General features: G+C 34.4%; 1 protein-coding gene across 1 annotated transcript; it reads right to left on the bottom strand.

Annotated features, from left to right (window-relative positions):
• Positions 1 to 8,032: 8,032 nt before the first annotated feature.
• Positions 8,033 to 24,596, bottom strand: LOC133880266 (GABA transporter 1-like). Its single transcript, XM_062319182.1, has 7 exons — positions 24,292 to 24,596; positions 23,911 to 24,141; positions 22,663 to 22,760; positions 10,831 to 11,017; positions 10,619 to 10,749; positions 9,669 to 9,902; positions 8,033 to 8,599 (listed from the first exon to the last, which is right to left on the bottom strand). Exons 1-7 carry the CDS (start codon positions 24,419 to 24,421, stop codon positions 8,219 to 8,221), a joined length of 1,392 nt encoding a protein of 463 aa, XP_062175166.1. The 5' UTR covers positions 24,422 to 24,596; the 3' UTR covers positions 8,033 to 8,218.
• Positions 24,597 to 25,644: the final 1,048 nt, after the last annotated feature.

The following is a 25,644-nucleotide window of genomic DNA, read 5'->3' as shown; positions in this document are numbered from 1 at the left end:
TTAGTTGGGTAGTTTCGCTTGATTTGCATCAGTATTACACAGCACAGGGTTACCATTCAGTACATTAAACTATGATTAGTTTTTTATTTTTATTTTTATTTTTTTTTATTTAATAAAAACCTATGATTAGTTTATGAGAATGCCCCCCCCCCCAAAAAAAAAGCAGTAACAATGAGGGGACTTCCATGCTTATTTCATTGATTTATATATATTATACTTTTTCGTTCTAAGAGCCGGATTATTTACATCTTCCAAAATTTTAAAGTCAAGCAATCAATTCCCTAACATTTAATATGATGGCAAAATGTAACCTACCGATATAGTTTTCGTTAAATTTTTTTCATAATTAAATAATTTAAAGAATATAATGAAACAAGAAAAAGGAAAGTGATATTGGAATCAAAAAAAAAAGAAAAAAAAGAATAAGAGGAAGAAGAAGAAGATCAAAAAACAGTTCCCATCGATTGATTCAACAGAAAACTTAATATATATTAAGAATCTAAGATCAAGAGTTACTCCATCCCCAATAGAGCAATCACCAGTATTCACCACAACTCCACTATCTAAATCATTAGTAATTTCAATCTTTATTAATATCCAAACCCCAATCTTGAATAATAGAGTCATGTTATACTGGAAAAAAGAAAAAGAAAAAAAAAAAGTCATGGCAAACTACTCTTCAAATTTTAGCAATTTGGTATCAGATTATTAGTCCAAATTGCTAGGAATTTGAGTAGCAAAATTGCTAAGAGTCTATATCCATTGTATTGAGCCAAGATAACGGTTCTCCATTGAATTTTGTAAAACATTGGATTCTATGTCATTTATTTGAGATATTTGAAAATTTTCTCCAATTACACTCACAGAAGAATTAGTGGGATCATTTAGGAATATATATATATATATATATATATATATATATATATATATATATATATATATATATATATATATATATATAACGAACAAATTAGGTAGAATAGAACAAGAAAAAAAAAACTTTTAAAATGGTGGCCCTTAGTTTTCTTTAGTAATAAAACAAAAAAAAATATGATCCTAATCTCTTTACCCCGAAGATTGAAGAACAAGAGAAAAAAGGGGAGAAAGAAAGAAAGCAAGGAGAAAGAGGAAAAAAAGAAATTGAGGGAAAAGAATGAGGAAGGGGAAAAAGTGATCTAGAAGAACATATTTGATTTTTATTTCTACAATTGTGGAGGAAAGTAAAGAAAATTATTCTAACTTCAGATTTCTAAATTGGGTTCCATTTAATTACTTGTTTAAATGTTTATGAAACTCATTTAAGATTTTTCTCTTACGGGTTATTTAGTTTTATTGTAATTAGTAATCATTCTAAAGATTGAAAATTAATTTGTTTTCGTTTAAAATGTTGATAATACCATTAAAAATTTAATAAAAGATTTGGAAGGATGGATCTATTTGATAACAATTGAAATTTGAGGGAGTAAATTGACAAAATTTAAACTTTAAGCAGTGAACTGACAAAAAAGTTATATATTAGGGACTCCTATAACATTTTTTTCTTAGAGGAGATGTGAGAGGTGAGAGAATATATATTTAAACCATAATATATATATATATTTTACTCTTACTTTAGGAGGAGAGGAGATGTGAGAGGTGAGAGAATATAGTTTATGATTATAATATTCATTGAAGATGCTACAATGAGCATTGTCCCGATGCTTAAAAAATTTGTAGGAAATATGTTGTAAGTGATTTTTTTTTTTTTTTTATTTTTTATTTTCTTCTCTATATTCCTTATATTTAGAGAAGATAACCATCTATAAAGTATCTGCTACTAGTGATCTCAAGCCTCTCATATTATACTTGCCAAAAAAAAAAAAAAAAAAAAAAAAAAAAAACTCCATTAACACCATCACCTTAGCTTATTTACCTCCATTGCTTCTCTGCCGTGGATCACCAAAACATCCATCCTAAACTCACCACACAACTCATTTATGAGTGGAAAATCAAAACCATAGAAGCCACAAAAATCTGGAAAATTAGGTTATGAGTCGTCACTCCATTAATAACAATGAGATCTGCAACCACTATTCTCCACCATCAATTTAAACTCATCATAAACCACACCCTACAATCCACCCAAACCCACGACACTACTCCCATCTTCATTTGCACCCATCTAGCTTTACGTTTGATTTGAAATGTAAATTTTAAAAAAAATTGAGGATAGGTATTATCGTGCGGGATTTTCAGGGCATGGCGACTGTGGCTAGAGAAATCAGACTATTTGATCTTTAGCAAAGCCTGTGTTGGCGGAAGCAATAGCAGCATTGAATGCAGTGAAATTCAGTCCTGATCTTGAGTGCCTAGCATATATAATGTTGGAGGGTGATTCTTTGTCGGTAGTAACTGCGGTAAAGAACACGGGCCCAAATTGGAGCAGGTATGAACATATCATAGAGGATACTAAAGTAGTCCTTCAAGGACTAAGGAATTGGCAAATTTGTCATAGACTCATACCAGGAGAGCAAACAATTATGCTGCACATGGATTAGCTAAAGTAGTAATTACTTTACATGTTATTGATAGGTTTGGATGGAAGAAATTCTTAATTGTATCTATAATGTTGTAACTTTAGAGCAAATGGCACTGTTATAAGAGTTTTTAGCTCTAGATTTTTCAGACTAACGAATGAAAATTGAAGTTGCTTTTTTTTTTTTAAAAAAAAAAAAAAAAAAAAATTGAAAAATTGAAATGCAGTTTATCAATGTTTCATATTTATTTATTTATTTATTTTTTTTTTTTTTTTAAATTTTTGGTCTATGATTTTTGTAAAGTTCCAATTGTATCTGGAAAACGTATTTCTTCAGTTCAAACCAAACACAAAGCAGTTATGCAATCTGATGATATGGTTTGTCTTAATTTGACATCTTCTTTGTCGGTAACGATATGACTATATATATATATTTTAAAGTAAAATCGGAATTTTATTATTGAATGTGATATATTTAATTGACTTTTCCTATCAGTTATTTAAAATAAATAAAAAAAATCATTTAAAATACACTACATCAGTCGGTATGAAATTGATGTAAAGAGTATCATTACTCATATTTCTATATTCCAAATTAAAAGAGTAATGCTAAAAGAGCTATTTTCGGTGTCATTCTCTTGTACATCTCTTTTGAAAATTCATAATTGAATATGTAGAACCCATATGTGGTTCATAAATTTAACGGTGAATTTGCACATCTGTTATACAGAGATGGACAAAATATGTGCAAAAGAACGAAACTTCATGCTAGAAACTGCATTTTATCTCACAAATATCTTGCAATTCTAAAGCGACAGTCTCAATAAACTTTTATATCAATCCCTTTTTTTTTTAAAAAAAAAAAAGAAAAAAATCCCTAGGTCAACTATTTCTTTTTCTCAAGAAGTACATGATCAAATATTAATATCTCATGAAGTATTTTTCCCGTTAGGGTGGAAATCTGATGGATCCCTTTGTCGTCAGTACATGGTTTATTTTTATTTTTGATTAGAAGTACATGGTTCTTAGTTGATCTACGAAGCAATTCTTATATATCTCCAAAAATTTCAATATCATGTGGAAGAGAAAGATTGCATATATGGGCTCTGGCTCTCTCTTATTCATGGACCAAAACACACTTCATCCTTTCAATTCAAGGAATAGACAACACATTAAATATTCTCATAATTTTGGGTTCAAATTAAATGGCGGAGTCAAGGGGCAAGAAAAAAATGACCTTCCATGCATCTGCCTATACATCCCATCCAAACAAGAAAATGAAATGCCCCGTCCCTCCATTCACCCAAACATTTATTGCCTTTTTTTGTTCATAAGACTTACCTTTTAAACTAAAACAACGATGGAGTACTTCATTCTCAGAATATATATATATTTTTTAAAAATAAATAAAAATACATGTAATGAGTGTATAATAGTTGTATAAATAGTTGGAGAGAGTGGTAACTTAGAGGAAAGACACCAAATTTGTATATATATATATATATATATATATTTTTTTTTTTCTGCTGTAGTTTTCCTCTTCGGTTGCTGTAGTAAGTGTTGTAATGGCAAATTTTGATTCGACTTTGCTTCTTTAAACTGCCAGTTTGGCGGCCAATCCAATAGGTCGGGCAGGGACGGACTTATGTATAGACCAAAGAGGGCCAGGACCCCTCTTGCTTTTTAAATTTTCTCTTAATTTTTATTTATTAAGTTAAATATATATGTATTTTTAGGCTCAAATTTAGGCTTGCACCCATACTTAAAAATAATAAATTTAACCTCTATTCATACTTTGGCTCTTCCAAATTCTAATAGTTTATAGATTTTTTTTTCTCGAATGCTGTGGTTGTTTTGGGGTTGCTGTTGGGTTGTGCATCTTTATTTATTTTTTCTTTTTCTGCTTTTGTTGGCATCTTTTCCTTCCCGTTTTCCCGTGTTGAAGAGATAAAAAAAGAAAAAGAAAAAAGTTAGGTTGGATGAAAAAATGTAATGAGTTTGATGTTGTTTAATTGCAATGATGGAGAAGGGAAGCTTTTTGGTCATAGTTACTGGCTTCCACTGTAAATAATCATATCTTGGATGCCACCCAGTATAAACAAGTCTCCACTCTCCATTCTCCAACCAGCATGGGAGAGGCAAGCTTGTGGTGGTGCTCGCTTTTTAACGTGTCATCATTACTAATCCACATGTAATAGTCTTTTTTAGTATTAATTATGATACTCATAATTGTGGCTCATCTAATACTCAAACTTGCTTCACTTTTTATTTATTTATTTTTAATTAAGAAAAGGGCCCACGTCCATATACAAGTACATATCATAGAAACTGGAATGGGTGTACTTACGAGCATATATTAACGGCCCATTCATACTGATATCAAAAATTACTATTGCGGATAGCGATTTTAGAATATATATATGCGGATAATAACCACATCCGCATACTATATATATATATATATATATATCACTTATAAATGTGTAAATTTTTTTTTTTTTTTTTAAATGTTGGATTTGTAATTTACGTTTATTTATTTTTTATTTTTTAATGTTTGCTAGCTTGATTGTTATACTCATTGAATCATGCATAAAAAAAATATAAGGGTATTTTTTGTGAGCACTGGTTATCATGAATATTTTAAGGTCGTATCCATATCAACCCATTTTTTTTTTCTCGATTTTACATATTTTTTGTGTTGCATTATATTTTCGAAATAAGCCCAAAAGACTAAAATTCGGTCAAAATTATTTTTAAATGCTTTTAAAATAGGCTCATTTCCTATTTTCGGATATTAGATAATAAGTGCACTTAATAACTGCAATAACCGCGTGGATGCGAATAGTAAAAAATGATGCAGATGTGGATATCTAAAAGTGATATTTGCATTTTGCAAATGAGGATACGGATATCGCAAATAGCTGTGAAAATTAATGGGATCATATAATGCTTTTTGGGACTATTTTTTACTTTTTGGCAAAAAAGTAAAAATATTAACAAACAGATTTGGTTTAAATGCAGTAAAAAAAAAAACTAATATAACATATGCTGTGATTTTTTTAACGGTTCATATAAAGATAAATTTGGACCGTTGAAAAAATTATAATACATATGCTTTAGTTTGTTTTACAACACCTAAGTCAAATACCAAACAAACAACTCAATATTAGAAGTTATTTTCACATTTATATCACATCTCAACAAAAAAACAAAAAACACATTCTAAGAAACAATAGCAAACGAGTAATATTATCTCTATAACTCTTTTATAATTTTTTTTCTTATAATTTGTTAACAATGTTCGTATGTGATTGAAACCATGTTAGTCTTTAATCTTTTTATTTTTTTTTAATACTCTTCGGTCACGTATTGACATGTATAAATAGTTTGGAATAAGAACGCAGAAGTATCGTGGCTCGGCCTAACAATTTACATTACAACCTACAAAATTTGATGAATAAATTCGGTGTAATGGCATATTGAAAATAAAAGTTAGTTGAAATTAACCCATCAATATTATAAGATAATTATAAGATAAAAACTTACTTCCTATCATTACTCAATGGATAATTAGTCACATGAAAGACTTTTTTTTTTTTCTTTTTTTTTTAAATAGTCCCATAAAAGACTAAAAGCTTCGCATATACACAGATTGTGGAATGATTCAAAATCATTCAATGTTGTTTGCGGCTTAATCAAAATCAATGGCGGATGGAACGTGAGAAATGTGACTTGTGAGGCTTTTTCATTGGGTAGTATGGACCGGGTCGGATCGAAAGTTGGATACGGGTCAAATTGTGTTAAAGGGTTGGATCGGGCTGGATTAGATTAGATGATAGGTTTGGGCCTTGGGGTGTATTCTTAACAAAAATCCAGGGTTTTTGTCGCTTATGATTCGGGTTTGGTCCACAACTCCATATGAATTTAAAGTTTTCAGGGATAAAGTACGATTTTTTTTTTTTTTTTTGAACGACAGTAATGAATTGATTGTGAGAAAAAACTTGAACCAAACGTTTAGCTATTACAATGTCATTAATCACTTCATCCATGAGACAAGTGCATTTCTGCTAGTCTAATGAACAACACCATTCACTTCTTTTTTACATTAGACATCTTCTGCTGTTGTAAAGAGTTCATCACTATTTTGACATCGTCTATTAATTGGCCAAAATGACACAAATTTTTATTGGCACTATCTGTAAAGCATCTCTTTCCAATTCCATCTTTTGCTACCTCAACTCTTTGGCGAAAACTGCAGCCCTAAACTTTGCCATGGATTCTGCGACAACCGGATCAGTAATAAACACCTTATCCATAGGATCCCACACAATCACACCTATGCCTGTCTTTCTTTTTTACTTTATCTATTGCAGCGTCCCAATTTGCCTTCACAAATCCCCCATGAAGGCGCTTTCCACCGGTGGCGCATCAAGATCCTCTCTAATTGGGTCCTTTATACACATGGGCATTTTTGTAATTTTACATAATGTGAAATTACAAAAATGTCTATGTATATAGATGATCGGCTCCTCTCCAGTTCCTCTTGAATAATTCTATATGTACATTAAGAGTCTATCAAGTGTTCATTAAAAAATAAAGTGACTTTTAAAATTACCATTTGATCAAAATCATCATTTGATCAATTACACGCCCAATTGAAAAAAACACCTTATCTTTTGATGGACACATAATGTGCTTATAGAATTACTCGTTCTCCTCTCAACTAGAGAAGACCTTGGTCCGAAATCATCGTAATGCTTTCTTATCGTTTCTCTTGCAGTTTTATTTGGGCATCTTTGTAATAAGTATGGGATTTCATTGCTTTCCGTACAAGTTGGCTCGGATGGCAAAACTCTCCTCCGTGGATCAAAGGATTTATTACCACCCCTTCACTTCAAAGTCATCTTTGTCCAAACCACTCTAAACAAAATCCACCATATGTATAAACTAAACGGTCTATATACCGAGTAATTTTAGATGTCATACCTATATCATTTTTGTGTTCTTCTAAAAATAATGCGGCTTTTAAAATTACCATTTGATCAACCACAAACCCAATAGTTATTTTAAAAGCCACCTCATTTTTACTCCTAATAGAAGAGATAAGGTGGCCACTCAGTGGAAGAAAGAGAGTGGTCGTACAACCCTCCTCAACAACGACCACCCCTAACAAAACATATGGTTTGACAATGTGTTCACTCCTAAATTTTTTATTTTGTTTGTTTTGTGTTTTAAAACATTTATCCGATTTTTTGCATTTTAAAAACACTTTTCAGTTTATCAAACAAATTTTCTTTTGTGGATCCACATATAATACTATTCAATTTGAACACTTTTCAACTTCTAGCTTTTCAAAATTTCTTTTTAAAATCCAAAACACTAATAGCTAGGCAAAATAGAGGTTGGAAACAATCTGAAATCATGGTTGAGCCTGGAATGAATCTGAAACCAAGTGCCATATCCGATGAGAAGATATTCAACAACGTACACCCAAGGGAAATGAAAGGCAGATATGAATGGCCATGAACAAGTAGCTAGGATATATTTTACAATAGAGTTCTTCAAGTATATATATACATATATATCTCTTGCAGTACTTCTTCAAACATTTAATTATCCAAACTAATAATAATAAAAAAAGTTCTCCAAACATTTTCACAGCTAATTAATAGTCATATATATATATATATATATATAATATTTTCATATGTTAGCAAACAAACGATATGTTTTGGCATCAAGAACTATTTGTCGAACAGATGCCACTGCACCCACCATGGACAACACTGTGGAAGCTACTGCTATCAATGTGTTCCCCCAGAAAACCAGGCCACGCTTTGAGGGCTTGAAAGTCACGTTGTAGAAAACCATTGGGAAAATAAAATCTAGAGGAATGCATCCAAATGCCCCCAAAAGTGCCATTATATCTCCAAAGAAAGGCAGCATTGCAGCAAATGTTGTACCTACAATCACTGACATCGACCGGAAAATCAATCTCGGCACAACGTTACGAATGGAAAATTGATCCTTTTTCGGGTCTGCAAACAGCTTCTCAAATACTTCGTTTGTTGGTTGCAAGTAAACCTGCAGCATATATAATGAATGCAATCTATTCATCAAGTTTAAATATTATATGAAAGAAAATTTTCAGACAAGATTCTTTACATATTAATATTGTTTTAAAACTAAGGAAAAAAAAAAAAAATCATATTTAGTTCCTTTTAAGTTTTTTATTTGATTTGAATTTAGTCATTGAGTTTCTAATTTTTTAAAAATAAGGTCTTTAATTATGTTTTGCTTAGATTTAAAATAGGTCGTTCTATTACTTTACAGTCAAATTTAACGGTTTGCTAGTCAAACATATCTAGTCCCTAAATTTTGCATAATTAATTTTTATTGACTTTCATATTTTTTTTTTGTTAATTAGGATTTACTTTCTCTACAAGTATTTTATTTTCTTACTATGATTAGGTTTACTTTTACTATTAGGAATACATTTACTTTTTTCTACAAGTATTTCTCTACTATTTATAGGTGAGTTTGCAATGTTATCAAAAACACATTGAATTATTAATCAAAGTTGAGAATTTCTCAAATACTATGCGTAGTTTATTGTTCTTTAATCCTTATGGCTTGTTTTATCTTTTAATTAGAAGATGCAGACGCTTTTAAATATTGTTGTTACCAAGTCTTCTGCTACGTCCCTTTGGACTAAATCTAGATGCTTTTTTCTTTGTGAGCTCACTTTGGGATTAAATCAAATGAAAACATAGAGACTAAATATGCTCTTTTTCTTAAAACTAAATAGGAGTATATATACGTATATCTTATCAAAGTGCACTATATATATATATAGTGGGACCTATATATTAAAATCCCAGAAAAGATTCATAAATTTTCTATTACAGTGGGACCCAAAATTTTTTTGAAGAATATAAATCATCTATATATAAACATTTCTCTACTAATCTTTTCAACTTTTTTTCTCAATGTAAATAGTTAATAATTTGTAAGAAAGTTATCTTCAATATTATTGTGAAATCTTGTTTTAGCGATATTCAAAATCGAAAATGCTTGCTCTGTAGTGGTATTCTAACAGCCAAAAATCTTCAGGAATTGTGAGGCTAAATATATAGTTGTGAGTTGGACTTACCACCGAGACTGCTGAGATTTGCAGAAGGGTGAAAACATTGGTGATCAAGAGAAACCAAGTTGGCAGCAAAGGCATATCATTGCCCATGAAATTTGCAAGAACTGTCCCCTTAGCCTGATTGCCAAATGCCCAGTACCCGGATATTCCGACGCTGAAAAAAGTCGTGACTATAACAGCGTAGCAGATGCATAAACCTTTGAACATCTTGCCCTTGACTGGAGCTGCTATGGTTGCCTGCAAATGGAAAAAATCGAAGGCATTTTTGTTCTCTTCCCAACATATAACCAATATATATATAGCATTGACTCGTTTAGAATTTAAACTTTTTTTAAAAAAAAAGAAAAATTTAGCCCATTGGGTTAAAATATTGATTAAATTAATGATTAAAGTTATTTATTCCAATCAACTTAAACTTTTAGAATAAGTAGTGATTTAACATGGTATTACAGTCAAATGTTTGGAGTTTGAACCTTGACACATGAGGGAAGTGTTAAAGTATTGATTAAATGATTAAAAATTATAATTATTAAAAATAAACAAAAAAAAGGGGAAAAACTGATCAAAATACCAAAGAGGGTAATTTTCAAATGGTTAATTTTTTTTTTTAATAACTTTAAGGGTATTCTGGGGAGAAAAATGCAAAAGTATTTAATATAACATGCGGTGGAAGTTCGGGAGGTCCCGGTATCACTTTTTAAAGTTTGGAGGCATAAATAAAAATGTGACGATAGTTTAAGATGTTAAAGTATATTTTTTGTTATTTTTTTTTTTTTCCAGCACAAATTAACGAAGCCAAAGTTAGATGTCAATCAAATCACAATAACCAAAATTTGGAATTTAAAATAGGATTCCCATTTTTTTTTTTTTTTTTTTTTTTTTTTTTTTTTTTTCTGGTTTTCTTTTTCAACAAATTTTCTTAGCAACAAATGAATGCAGTGGCTCAACTATACCTGTATTTCGGGGACAATTCCACAGGCATATGTGGTGGCAATGATTGAAAGAGCGTTGGCAGCACCAAAAACACGATTTTCTCCAGAGCCATTTACGGAGTAGTCCTTAGTAGGAGCGTTCTTGGAATGTCCTGTCAAACAAGTGTTTGTATATATATATATACACACAAAGAAATGATTTAATTTTCATGTAATTCTCTTTGAAGTCTTACCTACATATATTGAACCGGCTGTGACGCAAGCGCTGTAAGCAAGAGAAAGGGTAAGAGAGACGAGATTTATATGCCTGAGGGAGTGGAAGGATGGAATTTGGGCTAAGGACAGCATTAGGACTCCAAAGATTGCAATGAACTCGTAAAGCTTCATCGTCCCTTTTGGGTTTGAGAGCAAATAAATGAACTGCCAAAAAGAAAAAAAAAAAAAATTAACTCTAATTAGTAACACAAAAATTTAGATTTCGATCGGCTTCGTCATGTCATGAGTAGATTTGTTTGAGTAATTTTAGAAGTCACTCAATCTTATGTCTTTTTTGTATCTCTCTAAGAATAATGTTACTTTTAAAATCACAATTTGATCGAAATTCAATAATGATCATGAATCACATGCTCAATAGTAATTTTAAAAGTCACATCATTTTTTAAGAGATACAAGAATAACAAAAGAGTGACTTTTAGCATTACTCTCGTTTTGGGCCCTTTTTGGTTTCTATACGTCCTAGTTTATCTCATTTAGGCAACTGAATCCTAGATAGAATAAAATAAAATATTAATCTTCTTCAACCCTATACATGTAGTAGTGCTAGATATGTTATATTTTTATTCCATAATTATCTTACAATGATGATGTGACAACGAATATTTGAATATTTATTTTTTATTTTTTAACAAGGAATAATTATTCCAAAAGTTGGTTGAGACTTTCACATCAACAGTGTTAGATAGTTGCATTGTGAGATAAAAATTTAGTTTTAACCTTAGGACTCGGTGCTCTAGATGATGCTGAGCTTGACAAAGCAGATGACATCCTACAATGTCAAAAATTAAACAGATTCTTGTGGTGTGGTCAAGACTCTAAGGCAAAGGCTAAAGTAGCTTGGGAGAAAGTTTGTGTTCCAAAACAGGAAGGAGGGTTAGGGCTTAAAAGATTGGAAGTATGGAATCAGGCTGCTATGCTGAACCATATATATTTGGAACCTTTTTGCTCAAGCAGATTCTCTTTGGGTGGCTTGGGTGGAAGTGAATTGGCTGAAGGGTAGAAGCTTTTGGCAAGTCTCTATCCCTCATCCTTGCTCTTGGAGTTGGAGGAAGATTCTAATGCTTAGGGAGGTGGCTAAGAGGTTTATTTGGATCAAGGTTGGAGATGGGTGCAGGACCTTCTTATGATATGACATTTGGCATCCTGATGGCTGTTTGCTTGAAAAGTTTGATTTCAGGGCTGTTTATGATGCTGGCAGTTATGTAGAAGCTAAGGTCTCCTCCATTATTCGGAATGGGGACAGGTTTTGGCCTTGTATTGTGGCAATCCATAGTAGGCTTTCGGAGGTGGAGCTTGGAGTTGCTGATGTGCCTTTGTGGACTTCAGGAATGGTGCCTATTCTTGTTCCGAAACTTGGGATATTTTAATGGATAGGGAGCCTATTGTGTCTTGGTGGAAAGCGGTCTAGTTTTCTTTGGCCATTCCAAGGCACGCTTTCGTTCTATGGTTAAATTTTAGAGATGCTCTTCTAACCAAGGAAAGGATGTGTAAATGGGGTTATGGTGGTAATAGCTTATGCCTTTCTGCCATGGAAGACAAGAAAGCAGAGAACATCTGTTTTTCCAATGTAGCTTTAGTAGTAGAATTTGGAAAGAATTGATGGCCTCTTACTTGATTCCTAATCCGAAGGTGGAGTGGGAAGATGTTGCAGTCTGGAGTACTAATGCTTTGAAAGAGAAAAGTCTTCATTCCGGTCTGTGCAAGCTTTGTTTTGGAGCCACTGTTTATTATCTATGGAGGCAACGCAATGATTTGATGCATGGTGTAATATTCCCAGGACAGAGAAAACTATTGTGGCTCAAATTAAGTGGGAGGTTAGATCGAGGGTAGTGGCTAAAGGTGCTGTCAAAAGGACTACTCAGAATTGCAAGCTTGTGCAAAGTTGGAATATGCATAATTTGTTGTAATGTAGGTTCCTATTGTTGAGCCTTTGCAGTCCTGTGTTTTGTTTCTGCTGTATTTAGCAGGTTGTTTGTTTCTCAATTGGGTGTACGTGTTTGTCCTGTGTCTAACAGGTTTGCTTTAGTTTGTTGTTCTTGCTGTGTATCGCAGGTTGGAGGTGTTTTTTTCCCTCTTTGGGAAAGGTTGTATCCACTAGTGTTACTGGAGTGAAAAAAAGAAAATAAGCACAAGCCTTGGAAAGTTGCTAGGAATAGACGATTTCAAACAAGAAGGCTTGGTCTACAGCAAATACCTACGTATCCATGTCGAAATAAACATATCCAAGCCATTAACACCAGGTTAATTTAAATTCTTCCCAAGTAGAGAAAGGCTGAATGCGGTTTTGGTGATATGAAAGTGATGCAACGCGGCCTAGTGGATGTAAACACTAAGAATTATAACTCTTCCTAAAACTAAGAACCAATCAATGATTTGAGGTAAAATAAGAGAAAACTCAATTTTTGAGTATTTTTTATTAAGAAACTGATAAAAAAAAATATAGCTTGACGGCTAAGGCCATCTTGTTAAACTTATATAGAGCCTAAATTCAAAACTCTAAATAATAATAATAATAACACTTATGGTAAACAGAATACACACGGACAACTTTCACTTAACTGTAAACGTTGCAATCACAAAATTTCTGTGAAGTACAAAATTTTAGCCCTCTGAATAAGCTTTTCAACGGCACAAAGTTTGTCTCCATATGATGTCGGAATCACAAGATATAATTATTTTAAGTAAAACGAGTGATAAAAACAAGTAAAAAACCGCCATCCATCATTCTCTTCAGGTTGGAGAAAATTTGTCCTTAAATTCCGATGATTTTTGTCTCGATCCTTTGGATGACCAATTAACCCTTCCATCCCATTCTCCTCAAGAGCAACACAACTTGATGCCTAAAAAGAAATATCACACAACTAATCACTACAAGACTTCGAATAACAAGTTGAAAACTCTTCACTCCATATTGAGATAATTCATTCTTCACTAACCTTCTGCCATTCGTGCGCCATAGAAATCTCCCAAAATGGATCAACTATTTCTTCCCGTTTAAAAATAAAACTCTCCTTCACCGTATAAAGATCATAAAAACCATAATGAGGAGAATTTGATAAAATATTGTCAATTCCAAAAAATCCACAAAACTAACTTCTTCAACACCCAAATCACATACTTAACTCTTGGGGCTTTTGTCAGACACATGATATATATCATTCTCATCAACAAAATTTTTTGTGTTACCTGGAAGACTTAGCTCATCCAATTGATCCTCTTGATCATATGACAAAGAACTTACTACAAGATCTTCATCATCGACATTGGTATTATAAGTTGGTGAAAATTCAAATTCACGAATCATTGTGAAGGATTTTCAACATCTGCGTTATGTTGGAACTCCTCATTGACAAACTCATCTTTTTAGAACATTTTGTCAACAAAATCATATTTCTCCTCCAAACAAGATGGATTTGAGGCTGGCAAACAACAGTCAAGGCAGTGCGATGCGGGCTCCGCGCATCAAACTGTACCTTTCTCCATTGAAATCGCACCTCATTAATGGTAAACTTGTCATCCTTGTCCACGAGATGCGGATTTGGTTGACGGTGACAACCACAAGCACGACCCATGGCAGCAAATTGTTCGGTTAGTGGTCCAACTTGTGTGCCAATTCGATCTCTAATCCGATCAAATCACCAAGCTGATCACAAAATTGATCCCAACTGCTCCTCCATGCATTGCTCCCATGCCGTCAGTCGCTCCTTGTGTGTTGTTTTTTTGCGCTTTTGCACAATACCAAGGCTTGCATATATGTTTCCTCCGTCGCATCCTCTTCGCGCCATGGCAGAAAATTTGTTGGCCTCTGATATAAATTGATGCAGTGCGATGTAGTGGATCGTAAAGACAAACAACATAAGAATTACAACTCTTCCCAAAACTAAGAATTAATCAAGGATTTGAGGCAAAATAGGAGAAAACTCAACTTCTGATTATTTCTTATTGATAAATTGATAAAAAAGGCATAGTCTGACGATTCAGACCATCTTATTAGGCTTATATAGAGCCTAAATTCAAAACCCTAAATAATAATAATAATAATAATAATAATAATAATAATAATAAATAAAATAAAAATACTGTGTGGGAAACAAAAAAATAGACAGACCACTTTCACCTACTTAATGTTGGAATTACAAAAGTTTTGCGAAATATAAAATTGTAGCCATCTGAATAAGATTTTCAATGACACCAAGTTTGTCTCCATCTGATATTGAAATCATAAGATACGATTTTTTTTTTTTTTTTTTTTTTATTTTTTATTTTCAGTAAAACGGTCTAATAAAAACAGGTGAAATCGCCTTGCATAAAAAATGCTTGGAGATTATTGTTACAATTGCGGATTTCTATGTCATAACCAAAGGAGCTCCCCTCATCCTATCAGAAACCCTTACAACAAATTGTACAGCCCCCTCATTTTCGACCCAAACCCGTCAGGGTTTCTAGAGTGGCTGTCCAAAGGAATCATCGCGAAAGACCAATACTCCCTTATGGAATCAACACAAGCAACAACCTCTGAGTAATTTCTAACTCTCAGAAGCTCATGGTGTGTAACACCCCACTCTTTAATTGGAGTTAAGTGTGCTGTAACTATTGTCTAAGCATGTTAGAGTTGTTTCTAAGTAACTAAATGAGAGAGAATGTGATTTTTTTTAGGACTATAGTGAGATTTAGTAGTGGACGAACTATCAATCTAGAGCATCGATCAATCGATGTTGACACAATGCTAACTAATGATCGAAAATGTTTTATTCGATGCTTCCTACATGCAATTGAAAATTATACATTTCAGCATTTGAACTCGAATGGCAGGCCTATAAAGTGTTGCGGATAACCCATTTTCACTCTCCTTTAGTCCAGAGATAGAACAAGTAGAAAAGCTCAAAGTATCTAAAGGCTACGGAGACATCCTCAAAACCACTCTAGCAAAGTGATAAGTGAGGAAAAAATGTTCATATGATTCAATGTAAGAGTCATAAAGTGATCAAGCTTGATTCGCTTAAGATACCTTGCTCTGCATATTTTTGTTTTTGTCACCCATTTTGCTTTTCTTAGTGAGCTCCTTGTCTGAGTTCTTTCTACAAAGTATGGAAGTTTTTTTTTTTTTTTCAAAAATAAATTTAATTTGAGATTAACATATGTTAAGTAACTGTTACTAAAACAAAATTTTGTCTTTAATTACCATTAAATCTTTATCAGATTGCGCTTTACAAATCAAATAAAAGAAGGGAGCAAATATGAGACTTTTAAGAGCAATAGCATCAGACACCCAACTATATATATATATATATATTAAATTCCAGAAACATGTTTCTTTTCTCTCAATCTTTCTCTCTTGTCCACCTTCTTTCTCTCTCGTCTCTGTCTCTCAATCTCTCTGTCTCTGTCTCTGTCTCTGTCTCTATCTCTGTCTCTCTCTCTCTCTCTCTCTCTCTCTCTCTCTCTCTCTCTCTCTCTCTCTCTCTCCTCCATTGATTTCTAGGTTATGGTGTTCTTTGTTTGTTGATTTCGAGTGGAATTTAAGGGGAGTTGTGGAGTTTGGGAGTGTGTGTTGGGTGGCCCTCCTATGTGGGGACCAACACGTGTGCTGAAAAACAGAGGGCAGCAGCCCTCTGTTCTGCAGCAAAGAGAAGTCACGCATAGTGCGTGACTCTCTTGTCTTGTGACCAAGAAAAATAAAAGAAGGGCTTGAGTTTTTCAAGCTAGAGACAGAGAAAAAAAATCAGTTTTGAGGAGAGCTTCGAGCAAGCAGTGAGAGAAGGAGGAGAAAAATAGAGTTTTCTACCTAACCATTTCCGTCAGAGATTGAAGGATCGTTTATGGTCCGATCTTGATGAAATTTCAGTATGTTGTTCCTGACGACGAGAGCTACGTATTGACCGGTGTCGATCGTTGGATTTCCTCTCCAGTTGCTTGGTTGTTCATCCCCACTTGGTGAGACCTTTCTTTGTTCTTGTTGTAATCCACTCTTGAAGTGATGAATTTATGTTTTATCCAAGAATGTATGTATTCTTGATGTGGTGATAACCTCTAGATATTGTTCTAGAGAAGACATTTGTAAGCCCATTATTGTTGATAGTGGAAGTTTTAATTAGACTAGGTCCTGTGGTTTTTTCCTTCACACTGGAGGGTTTTCCACGTACAAATCTTGGTGTCTTGCTTGTAGGTTATTTGATTTATTTCTTTGCATTGTTTTTGGTGAGTTGATATTTTGGTGCTAGATTGACTATTTAATTTGCACAAAGAGAGATAGATAATTTTCGCTGTGCTTTTGTTATTGACCTTTGCCCCCAACAAAGTGGTATCACAGCTTTGGTTGTGAAATTGTTGTGTAAATTAAATGGAGGAGTCATCTAATAGCATGGTTAAACTCACAACTTCCAATTATTCAATTTGGAAGACTACGATGGAGGATCTTTTGTATTGTAAAGAATAGTTTGAGCCAATTGATTTGAATGGGGTTAAACTGGATGCCAAAACCGATGATGACTGGAAGAAATTAAATAGGAAAGCCGTTGAACATATTAGGTGGTGGTAGCTAAAGAAGTTGATGCTTACTTACTTTGGTTGAAGTTAGAGAGTCTTTATGAGCGAAAGACTGCTCAGAACAAAGCTTTTATGATAAGAAGGCTTGTGAATTTGAAGTCTAAAGATGGACAAAGTGTTACGAAGCATTTGAGTAATTTTTGGATTATTAAATGAATTGTCTACCATGAAACTTGTGCTAAACGATGATGTGCAAACATTATTTATGTTGAGTCCTTTGCCAGATAGTTAGGAAACCTTGGTAGTGTCACTCAACAATTCGGCTTCGATCCCAATGGTGTGATGACTATGGTTATAGTAAAAGACAACATGTTCAATGAAGAGGCAAGAAGAAAAGAGCATGGCATTTCTTCTCATACAGAGGCACTTGTTACAGAAAAACGGGGGAGAAGTAAAAGCAGAAAACCTCGTGGTGATGATAGTCGTGACAAGTCAAGGGGAAAGTCCAAGTCAAAAAGGGAGATAAAATGTTTTTGTTGTGGCAAGCTTGGGCATATGAAGAGAGAGTGCAGAAAATTTAAAAGGGAATAGTTGAAAGAAAAAGGTGAAGAACCAAAAGAAGAAAAAGACACTATAACAGTTGCATCTGTTGGTGATGATTTAGTGGTTTGTGAAGACTCGCATGTCATGAGTTTATGTGGGTAGTTGATACTATAGCTTCCTTTCATATTATGCCATATAAAGATTTCTTCTCTTCCTATACCAGTGACAATTTTGGTTGGGTCAGGATGAGAAATGAAACAAAATATGAAATTCTGGGCATGAGAGATATACAGTTAGAAACCAGCAGTTAGTGCAAATTGCTTCTAAAAAATGTCAGATATGTTCCTGAAATGCGCTTCAGCTTGATTTCCATTGGGAAGCTTGATGATGATGGCTACCATAATTACCTTGGAGGTGGACAATAGAAACTTTGCAAGTGTTCTCTTATTTTAGCCAGGGGGAAGAAGATTAACACTCTTTATAAGACAGAAGTAAGATTAGTCAAGGGAGATGTGATTGTTGTTGATAATGAAACTTCCACTGAGCTATGGCACAAGAGGCTTGGTCACATGAGTGAGAAGGAACTTCAAGTTCTTGCCAAGAAGCAACTCCTACCTAATATCAAAGGTACATCACTAATGCCCTGTACTCATTGTCTTATTGGAAAACAAAAAAGACTTTTATTTCATAAATCCCCTCCATCAAGAAAGACTAATATTCTTGATTTAGTTCACACTGATGTCTACACTATGAACACTAAAAATCATGGTGGTGCACTTTATTATGTGACCTTTATTGATGATCACTCTAGAAAAGTGTGGGTTTTTGCTTTGAAAACTAAAGATCAAGTGTTGGATGTGTTCAAAGTCTTTCACATAAAGGTTGAAATAGAAACTGGGAGGCAGCTGAAATGTGTTCAAGCAGATAATGGTGGTGAATACAGAGGTCCGTTTGAAGAGTACCACAGAAGCCATGGCATCAGGCTTGAGAAAACTGTGTCCAAGACTCTGTAGCATAATGGCGTAGCAGAGAGAATGAACAAAACTATTTGTGAAAGAATTAGATGTTTGCTCTCTCATGCAAAGTTGCCTAAATCCTTTTGGGGTGAGGCAATGAAGACCGCAGTTGACTTGATCAATCTTTCTCCGTCATTTCCTTTGAATTGTGACTTTTCTCAAAGGGTGTGGACAATGAAAGCTGTTTCTTTTGAGCACTTGAGAGTGTTTGGCTGCAGGGCATTTGTTCATGTTCCTAGAGATGAGCGGTCCAAGCTTTCTAGCAAGGCTAAATAGTGTATCTTTCAGGATTATGGACATGAGGAGTTTGGTTAAAGATTTTGGGATCCAGTTACTAAGAAAATCATACGAAGCAAAGATGTTTTCTTTGAAGATAAAACCATTGAAGACATGGAACAGACTAAAAAGCCAGAGTTTCTCTATGAAGAATGTGTTGATTTGGGTCCAATTGTTCCTCCTTGTGTGACACATGATGAACGTAGGAGAGATGTACAAGAAGAACATGTTGACATAGTTGGTAGAAATGGTAAGCCCACAGTTGATAATGTGGAGTCAGAAGAGCAACTAGAGCTATGCTTCCTCAGAGCCATCCACTGGGATTCAGTTGAGAAGATTTACCAGAGAGCGCCAACCTTCCAGAAGATATTCAGTCTATGAGTATGTGTTATTTCTAATGAGGAAGAGCCAGAAAGTTATTAGAAGGTTATGCTACATGACCAAAAAAATGAGTGGCAAAAGGCCATTCAAGAAGAGATGAAATCCTTGCATGAGAACCACACAGATGACTTGGTGAAACTGCCTAAGGGCAAGAGAGCACTCAAGAATAAATGGATGTTAAGATGCAAGATTGAACCAAACAGATCACAACCAAGGTACAAGGCACGATTGGTTGTGAAGGGGTTTAGTAAGAAGAAGGGTATTGACTTTGAAGAAATTTTTTTACCCGTGGTGAACATGTTTTATATCAGAGTTGTTCTAGGTCTAGCTGCCATTATGAATTTGGAGATTGAACAGCTTGATGTGAAGACTGCTTTCCTTCATGGTGACTTGGATGAGGAAATATATATGGTAGATAAGGAACATCTAGTGTGTCAGTTGAAAAAGAGCTTGTACGGACTCAAGCAAGCACTAAGTCAGTGGTACAAGAAATTTGATTCCTTTATGGTCGAGCACGGGTATGACAGAACTACTTCTGATCATTGTGTATTTGTGAAGAAGTTTTTAGATAGAGAATTTATTTTTCTCTTGCTATAAGCGGACGACATATTGATAGTTGGTCGTGACACTAGCAAAATTGACTGATTGAAGGAGGAGTTGAGTAAGTCTTTTGCTATGAAGGACTTGGGACCCTCAAGACAGATTCTTGGTATGAAGATCTCTCGTGACAGAAAAAATACAAGATTGTGGCTATCACAATAGAGTTATATTGAGAAGGTATTGGACAGGTTCAACGTGAGCAAGGTAAAACCGGTGAGCTCTCCATTTGCAGGTCATTTGAAGCTAAGTTCAAAGCAAAGTCCTACAAGTGAGAAAGAAAATGATGAAATGAAGAAAGTGCCTTATGCTTCAGCTGTGGGTAGCTTGATGTATGTCATGGTGTGCACGAGGCCTGATATCGCTCATGCTGTTGGAGTTGTTAGTCGGTTCCTTTCTAATCCCGGCAAAGAACATTGGGCAACTGTGAAATGGATTCTCAGGTATTTCAGATGTACTTCGATGGTATGTTTGTGCTTCGGTAACGGTAAACAAGTGCTTGATGGGTTTACAGATGCATATATGGTCGGTGATATTGATTCCAGAAAGTCTAATTCAGGGTCCCTAATTACTTATTTAGGGGGAGCAGTGTCATGGCAATCCAGATTGTAGAAATGTGTTACTTTGTCTACTACAGAGGCTGAGTACATTGCTATCACAGAAGCTGCCAAAGAATTGTTATGGATGAAAAAAATTCTTACAAGAACTAGGTCTACAACAAGAGAGGTATTTGCTTCACTGTGACAGTCAGAGTGCCATCCATCTCAGTAAGAATTCAACTTTCCACTCAAGATCCAAACATATTGATGTTAGGTATCATTGGATTCATGATGCACTGGATGAGAAATTGTTGCAGATTGAAAAAAAATCCATATTGATGATAATGGTTTAGATATGATTATCAAAACGTTGCCTATGCAAAAACTTGAAACTTGCAGAAGGAAAGCGGACTTGGTGGAACCCCCCACCTAGTCAGGAGGGGGAGATTTGTTGGGTGGTACCTCCTATGTGGGGACCAATCCATGTGTGTTGAAAAACAAAAGGTAACATCCATCTGTTTTGAAGCAAAGAGAAGTCCCGCATAGTGCGTGACTCTCTTGTCTTGCGATCAAGAAAAAGAAAAGAAGGGCTTGCAGTTTTTCAAGCCAGAGACAAAGAAAAAAAAAAAAAAAATCAATTTTGAGGAGAGCTTCGAGCAAACAGTGAGAGAAGAAGGAGAAAAATAGAGTTTTCTACCTAGCCATTTCCGTCAGAGATTAGAGGATAGTTTATGGTCCGATTTTGATGAAATTTCAATATGTTGTTCCTGACGACAAGAGCTACGTATTGACTGGTGTCGATTGTTGGATTTCCTCTCCAGTTGTTTGGTTGTTCATCCCCACTTGGTGAGACTTTTATTTGTTCTTGTTGGAATCCACTCTTGAAGTGATGAATTTATGTTTTATCCAAGAATGTATGTATTCTTGATGTGGTGATAACCTCTAAATATTGTTCTAGAAAAGACATTTGTATATAAACTCATTATTGTTGATAGTGAAAGTTTTAATTGGACTAGGTCCTGTGATTTTTCCCTTCACATTGGAGGGTTTTTCACGTACAAATCTTGGTGTCTTGCTTGTGGGTTGTTTGATTTATTTCTCTGCATTGTTTTTGGTGAGTTGATATTTTGGTGCTAGATTGACTATTTAATTTGCATAAAGAGGAGTAGATAATTTTTGCTGTGCTTTTGTTATTGACCTTCACTCCCAATAGTGTGAACTTTTATCAGTGTGTAGAAGATCGAGGAGAGAGCGTGAGAGAGAGAGGCAGAGAGGTGTGAGGGGGAGAGGGAGATGGGGGTGCTGCTAGATGATGATGATGAAGAAGAAGAAGAAGAAGAAGAAGAGAGAAGAGAGAGAGAGAGAGAGAGAGAGAGAGGGAGAGGGAGATGGGGCCTGGGGGTGCTGCTAGAAGATGATGAAAAAGAAATGGGGAGAAGTGAGAGGAGAGAGAGCCTTCGTTTTCCTAGGGTTATAATAATTTTTTCTTTTCTTTTTTGACATGTCCACACAAGAGGGGGATGGAAGATTCAGATTCGAATTAGTGACCTCCGCTTCATGAGACGTGGTCCCCAATTGATTGATCTACCCATTGGGGGCATGGTTATAATAATCTATTGGGTAGCACTGTAGGTACCCAAAGGTTTAAGAAAAATATAGAGAAACTGATGTGAGTGGTTTTTCTAATTTTTTTTGTTTAAATTTTTTTTTTTTTTTTCCTTTACTTAAGAGAATAGACTATTGAATATCTGTTGCTTGTGCTCTAATGGGAAGTCAGCCGCTCCCTTCAAATTGTATCCTTAGATACATTTAATTCAAGATACATATTAAGGGATTTAAAAGAAGAATCAATTAACTATCGCTTGGTCCAATAACGAAAACTCTGTTTATGATTAATTTTGATTGAGATGTGAGATGTCTCAAAGGGGTTTAATGGGAGAAAGACACAAACCTTCAGGATCTGCCCACCTAGAAGACAACCAGAAATAACTGCGCCGTAGCATATCCCAAATTGAAGAGGCCCAACAACATATTTGCCCCATGCAGGTCCTGCCAACTCACATAACCTCGACCAGTTAACCACCAATTGCAAAAGACTGATTTGCTATTTCAAATCGTATCATTTTACAAAATATAACTTTTAGAAATAGAGTCAAGGGTTTGTTAAATTGTAGTTTGTCTTTTTAAATTGCAGTTTAACTTGTATAATTTGAGAGTGCGTTTTAAAAAAATTATAGTTTGAAAACATAGAAAAATCTGTATTATCAAATCATAGGCATTAGGCAAGAGGTGTGTTTTTAAAAACGCATGATTTTAAAAGTCATTTTGGGTTTGTGATTTCAGAAAGTGCGATTTAAAATTGTGATCGGAAAACATGATTTTAAAAACGTTATTAAGTGTTTCGTAAAATTGCAGTTTAACTTTTAAAAATATGCATTATTAAAAGAGCACATAATTACTTGCGATTTGAATTCAAATCGCATTTTTTTTAAAAGTGTACTCTCAAATGCTATATTTTCTACAATGTTCTATATCCGTTAGGATTTTTTGTTAAATTCTAATAGATGCCTTGAAAATGACCAAAATCCCCTCAATTTTTTTTTTTCATTTAATAATAAAAAATAAATTTTTGGTGACTCGTGGGTCACCAGACCCATGGTGGGGTCATATATATATATATATATATATATATATATATATTTATTTATTTCTTTTTTTATTTTATTTTATTTTATTTTAATTTTTAATTTTTAATTTTTTTTTGTACTTTGTAAAAAATATTTAATTTGAAATTAATGGTAAATTTTGAAATTTTATAAAAGTTTGTGGGGGGCATAAAAGTCATTTCATCCCTAGCTTTATCGTTTAATTTAATGCTAAACCTCTAATGGATGGGAGAAATTGCAAAAAATTAGAAGTTTGATGGTTTAAATTAAGAGTTTTTTGAACTTTAAGAAATTAGTTCAAATCGAGTGAAAATTGTGCCATTGTGGGGAGTTTTGTGACGTTTAAAAAAAGAAAAATGAAAATTGGAAGAGAGAGAATGCTTAAAAGGCCGGAAAAGTAAAATATCATCAGAGGTATGGGATCTTTTTCAAATCAAGTCTAATCTAAGGGTCTTTTTTGTTTTTTTAAAATTCGTTTTATTAAATATCTTGAACATGGAAAAAAGTTGGTAGGAGATCGATTAATCGCCCACCTAAAATATCTTTAGCCATGTCCCGAAACCGAAGTTGGCGGTGACCAAGTTGTTCATGGTGGTCCAAGACCATAGATAGAAGATTATATGAATAGAAAGTCACCAAGCTTGCAAGGATAAGGCAAATAACTCCCCCAACCCACCCTAGCAAGGCCAGCGCAAAGGGAAGACTCAGAAGCGCCGGCGCCACGATAGATGTCGTCAAATGATACCCACAGTGCAACCACGACCCTAATCACCACATATTCACACACCCTTAGAAACAGACAGAACTTAGAACTACATATAATTAACACGAAAGTAGAAAGTACTAGGTGGTCGGGATCGTAATATATATGCATGGTAAATAATAATAATAACAAAAAAAGGATGAAAATTTACCTCTGGATTTGAGGACAAACAAAGCTCCAGCATCGAGCTGTTTTGGAGGGTCAAGAACGCTATTTTCTTTGTCAACTGACGACATCTCTCTCTTTTCTCTGTCCACGATGAAGGTGGATGAATATAGCATCTGTGCAATAAAAGCTATAATATAGGGGATTTATAAGGAGATGAGTATATAAGAAAGAAACAAAATTATTGGGGATGGTCTAATTAATCAAGTGGGTCATTATAGACTTCTAGATATTCAACATCATGCTGGCTTCAGCATCAACAAAGAACATGAAAAAGGCAAAGAGTACTGTGGTCGATGGCGAGCAACCATCGATCTGTCTCCTATTCTCTTTAAGATATAGGTGAATAAATATACACCGTACCATTGTGTGCAATAAAATCTAGGGTAGGGATAGAAAAGGACAGTATAGTTTCGTCACTATAAACTGCTAAATATTGAAATGTCATACTGGACTCACTGTTAACAAATAAATGGCCCTGCATTTCTTAGAAATGCATTCACAAAGGCACTGCGCGCCATCATTTTCAGCGATGCTAGTGCATGTACTTAACAATCATCAACACACAAGTCCACAGCTTAAATGCTATCGAAAGAAATGATTGGTGGGGGGGAATTCTAGTGTGCACAACGTATAAAACACAACAGAAACCAAAAAAGAAAGAAAAAAAAGAGATTTGTTACAACAGTTTATGGGACGATTCTTAGACCTCCTTTTTGGGGTATCCTTCCCTGCAATCCAAACGGTCCACTGCAATAAGAGAAAAAGTTATACAAAAGAGCTTGTCGGAACGGGCCGGCTAGGGATAGCTCTGATGTCTAAGTCAGATGATATTCTGAGTAAAGACTAAGGTAAATTGAAGAATGTTTTGCACATTTGTGTCATTCCATCGATGGTTAATATATACAAGCTATTTGATGTTTACAAAAGGGAAAATAATGCATGCAATATATAGAACTGACGAGAATTGATGAGGCTAGCCTTTGGTGTTGATTTGGTTACCTTTTGTAGATGACTTAGACGTTGAGTTGATTTGATTTCCTTCTTGAGATAGTGCTAGCCGTTGTGTGTTTATTTGGTTACCTTGTATGGAATGTTGACTTGTAGGATTGCGGTTTTCCTGTGAGATTGTTTATGGTTCATTACGCCCCCGCAAGTGAGACAAAGGGCACACAACGTTGAGCTTGGTGCGCATGAGGGAGAAGTAAGGTGAGGCAGTGAGTTTAATAAAGATGTCAGCCAGGTTAATTATCTTTGTTGTAGATGAAACGTAACGGACATCCAAAGTTTTGGAGGCAACTTTGTCACGAACGATGGAAGTCAATTTCTATGTGTTTGG

The sequence above is a fragment of the Alnus glutinosa genome, chromosome 10 (assembly GCF_958979055.1).
Source record: "Alnus glutinosa chromosome 10, dhAlnGlut1.1, whole genome shotgun sequence".
NCBI classification, from domain to species: Eukaryota; Viridiplantae; Streptophyta; class Magnoliopsida; order Fagales; family Betulaceae; genus Alnus; species Alnus glutinosa.
The sequence above is the reverse complement of the archived record's forward strand: the minus strand, read 5'-3'. Positions and strand labels throughout refer to the sequence as shown.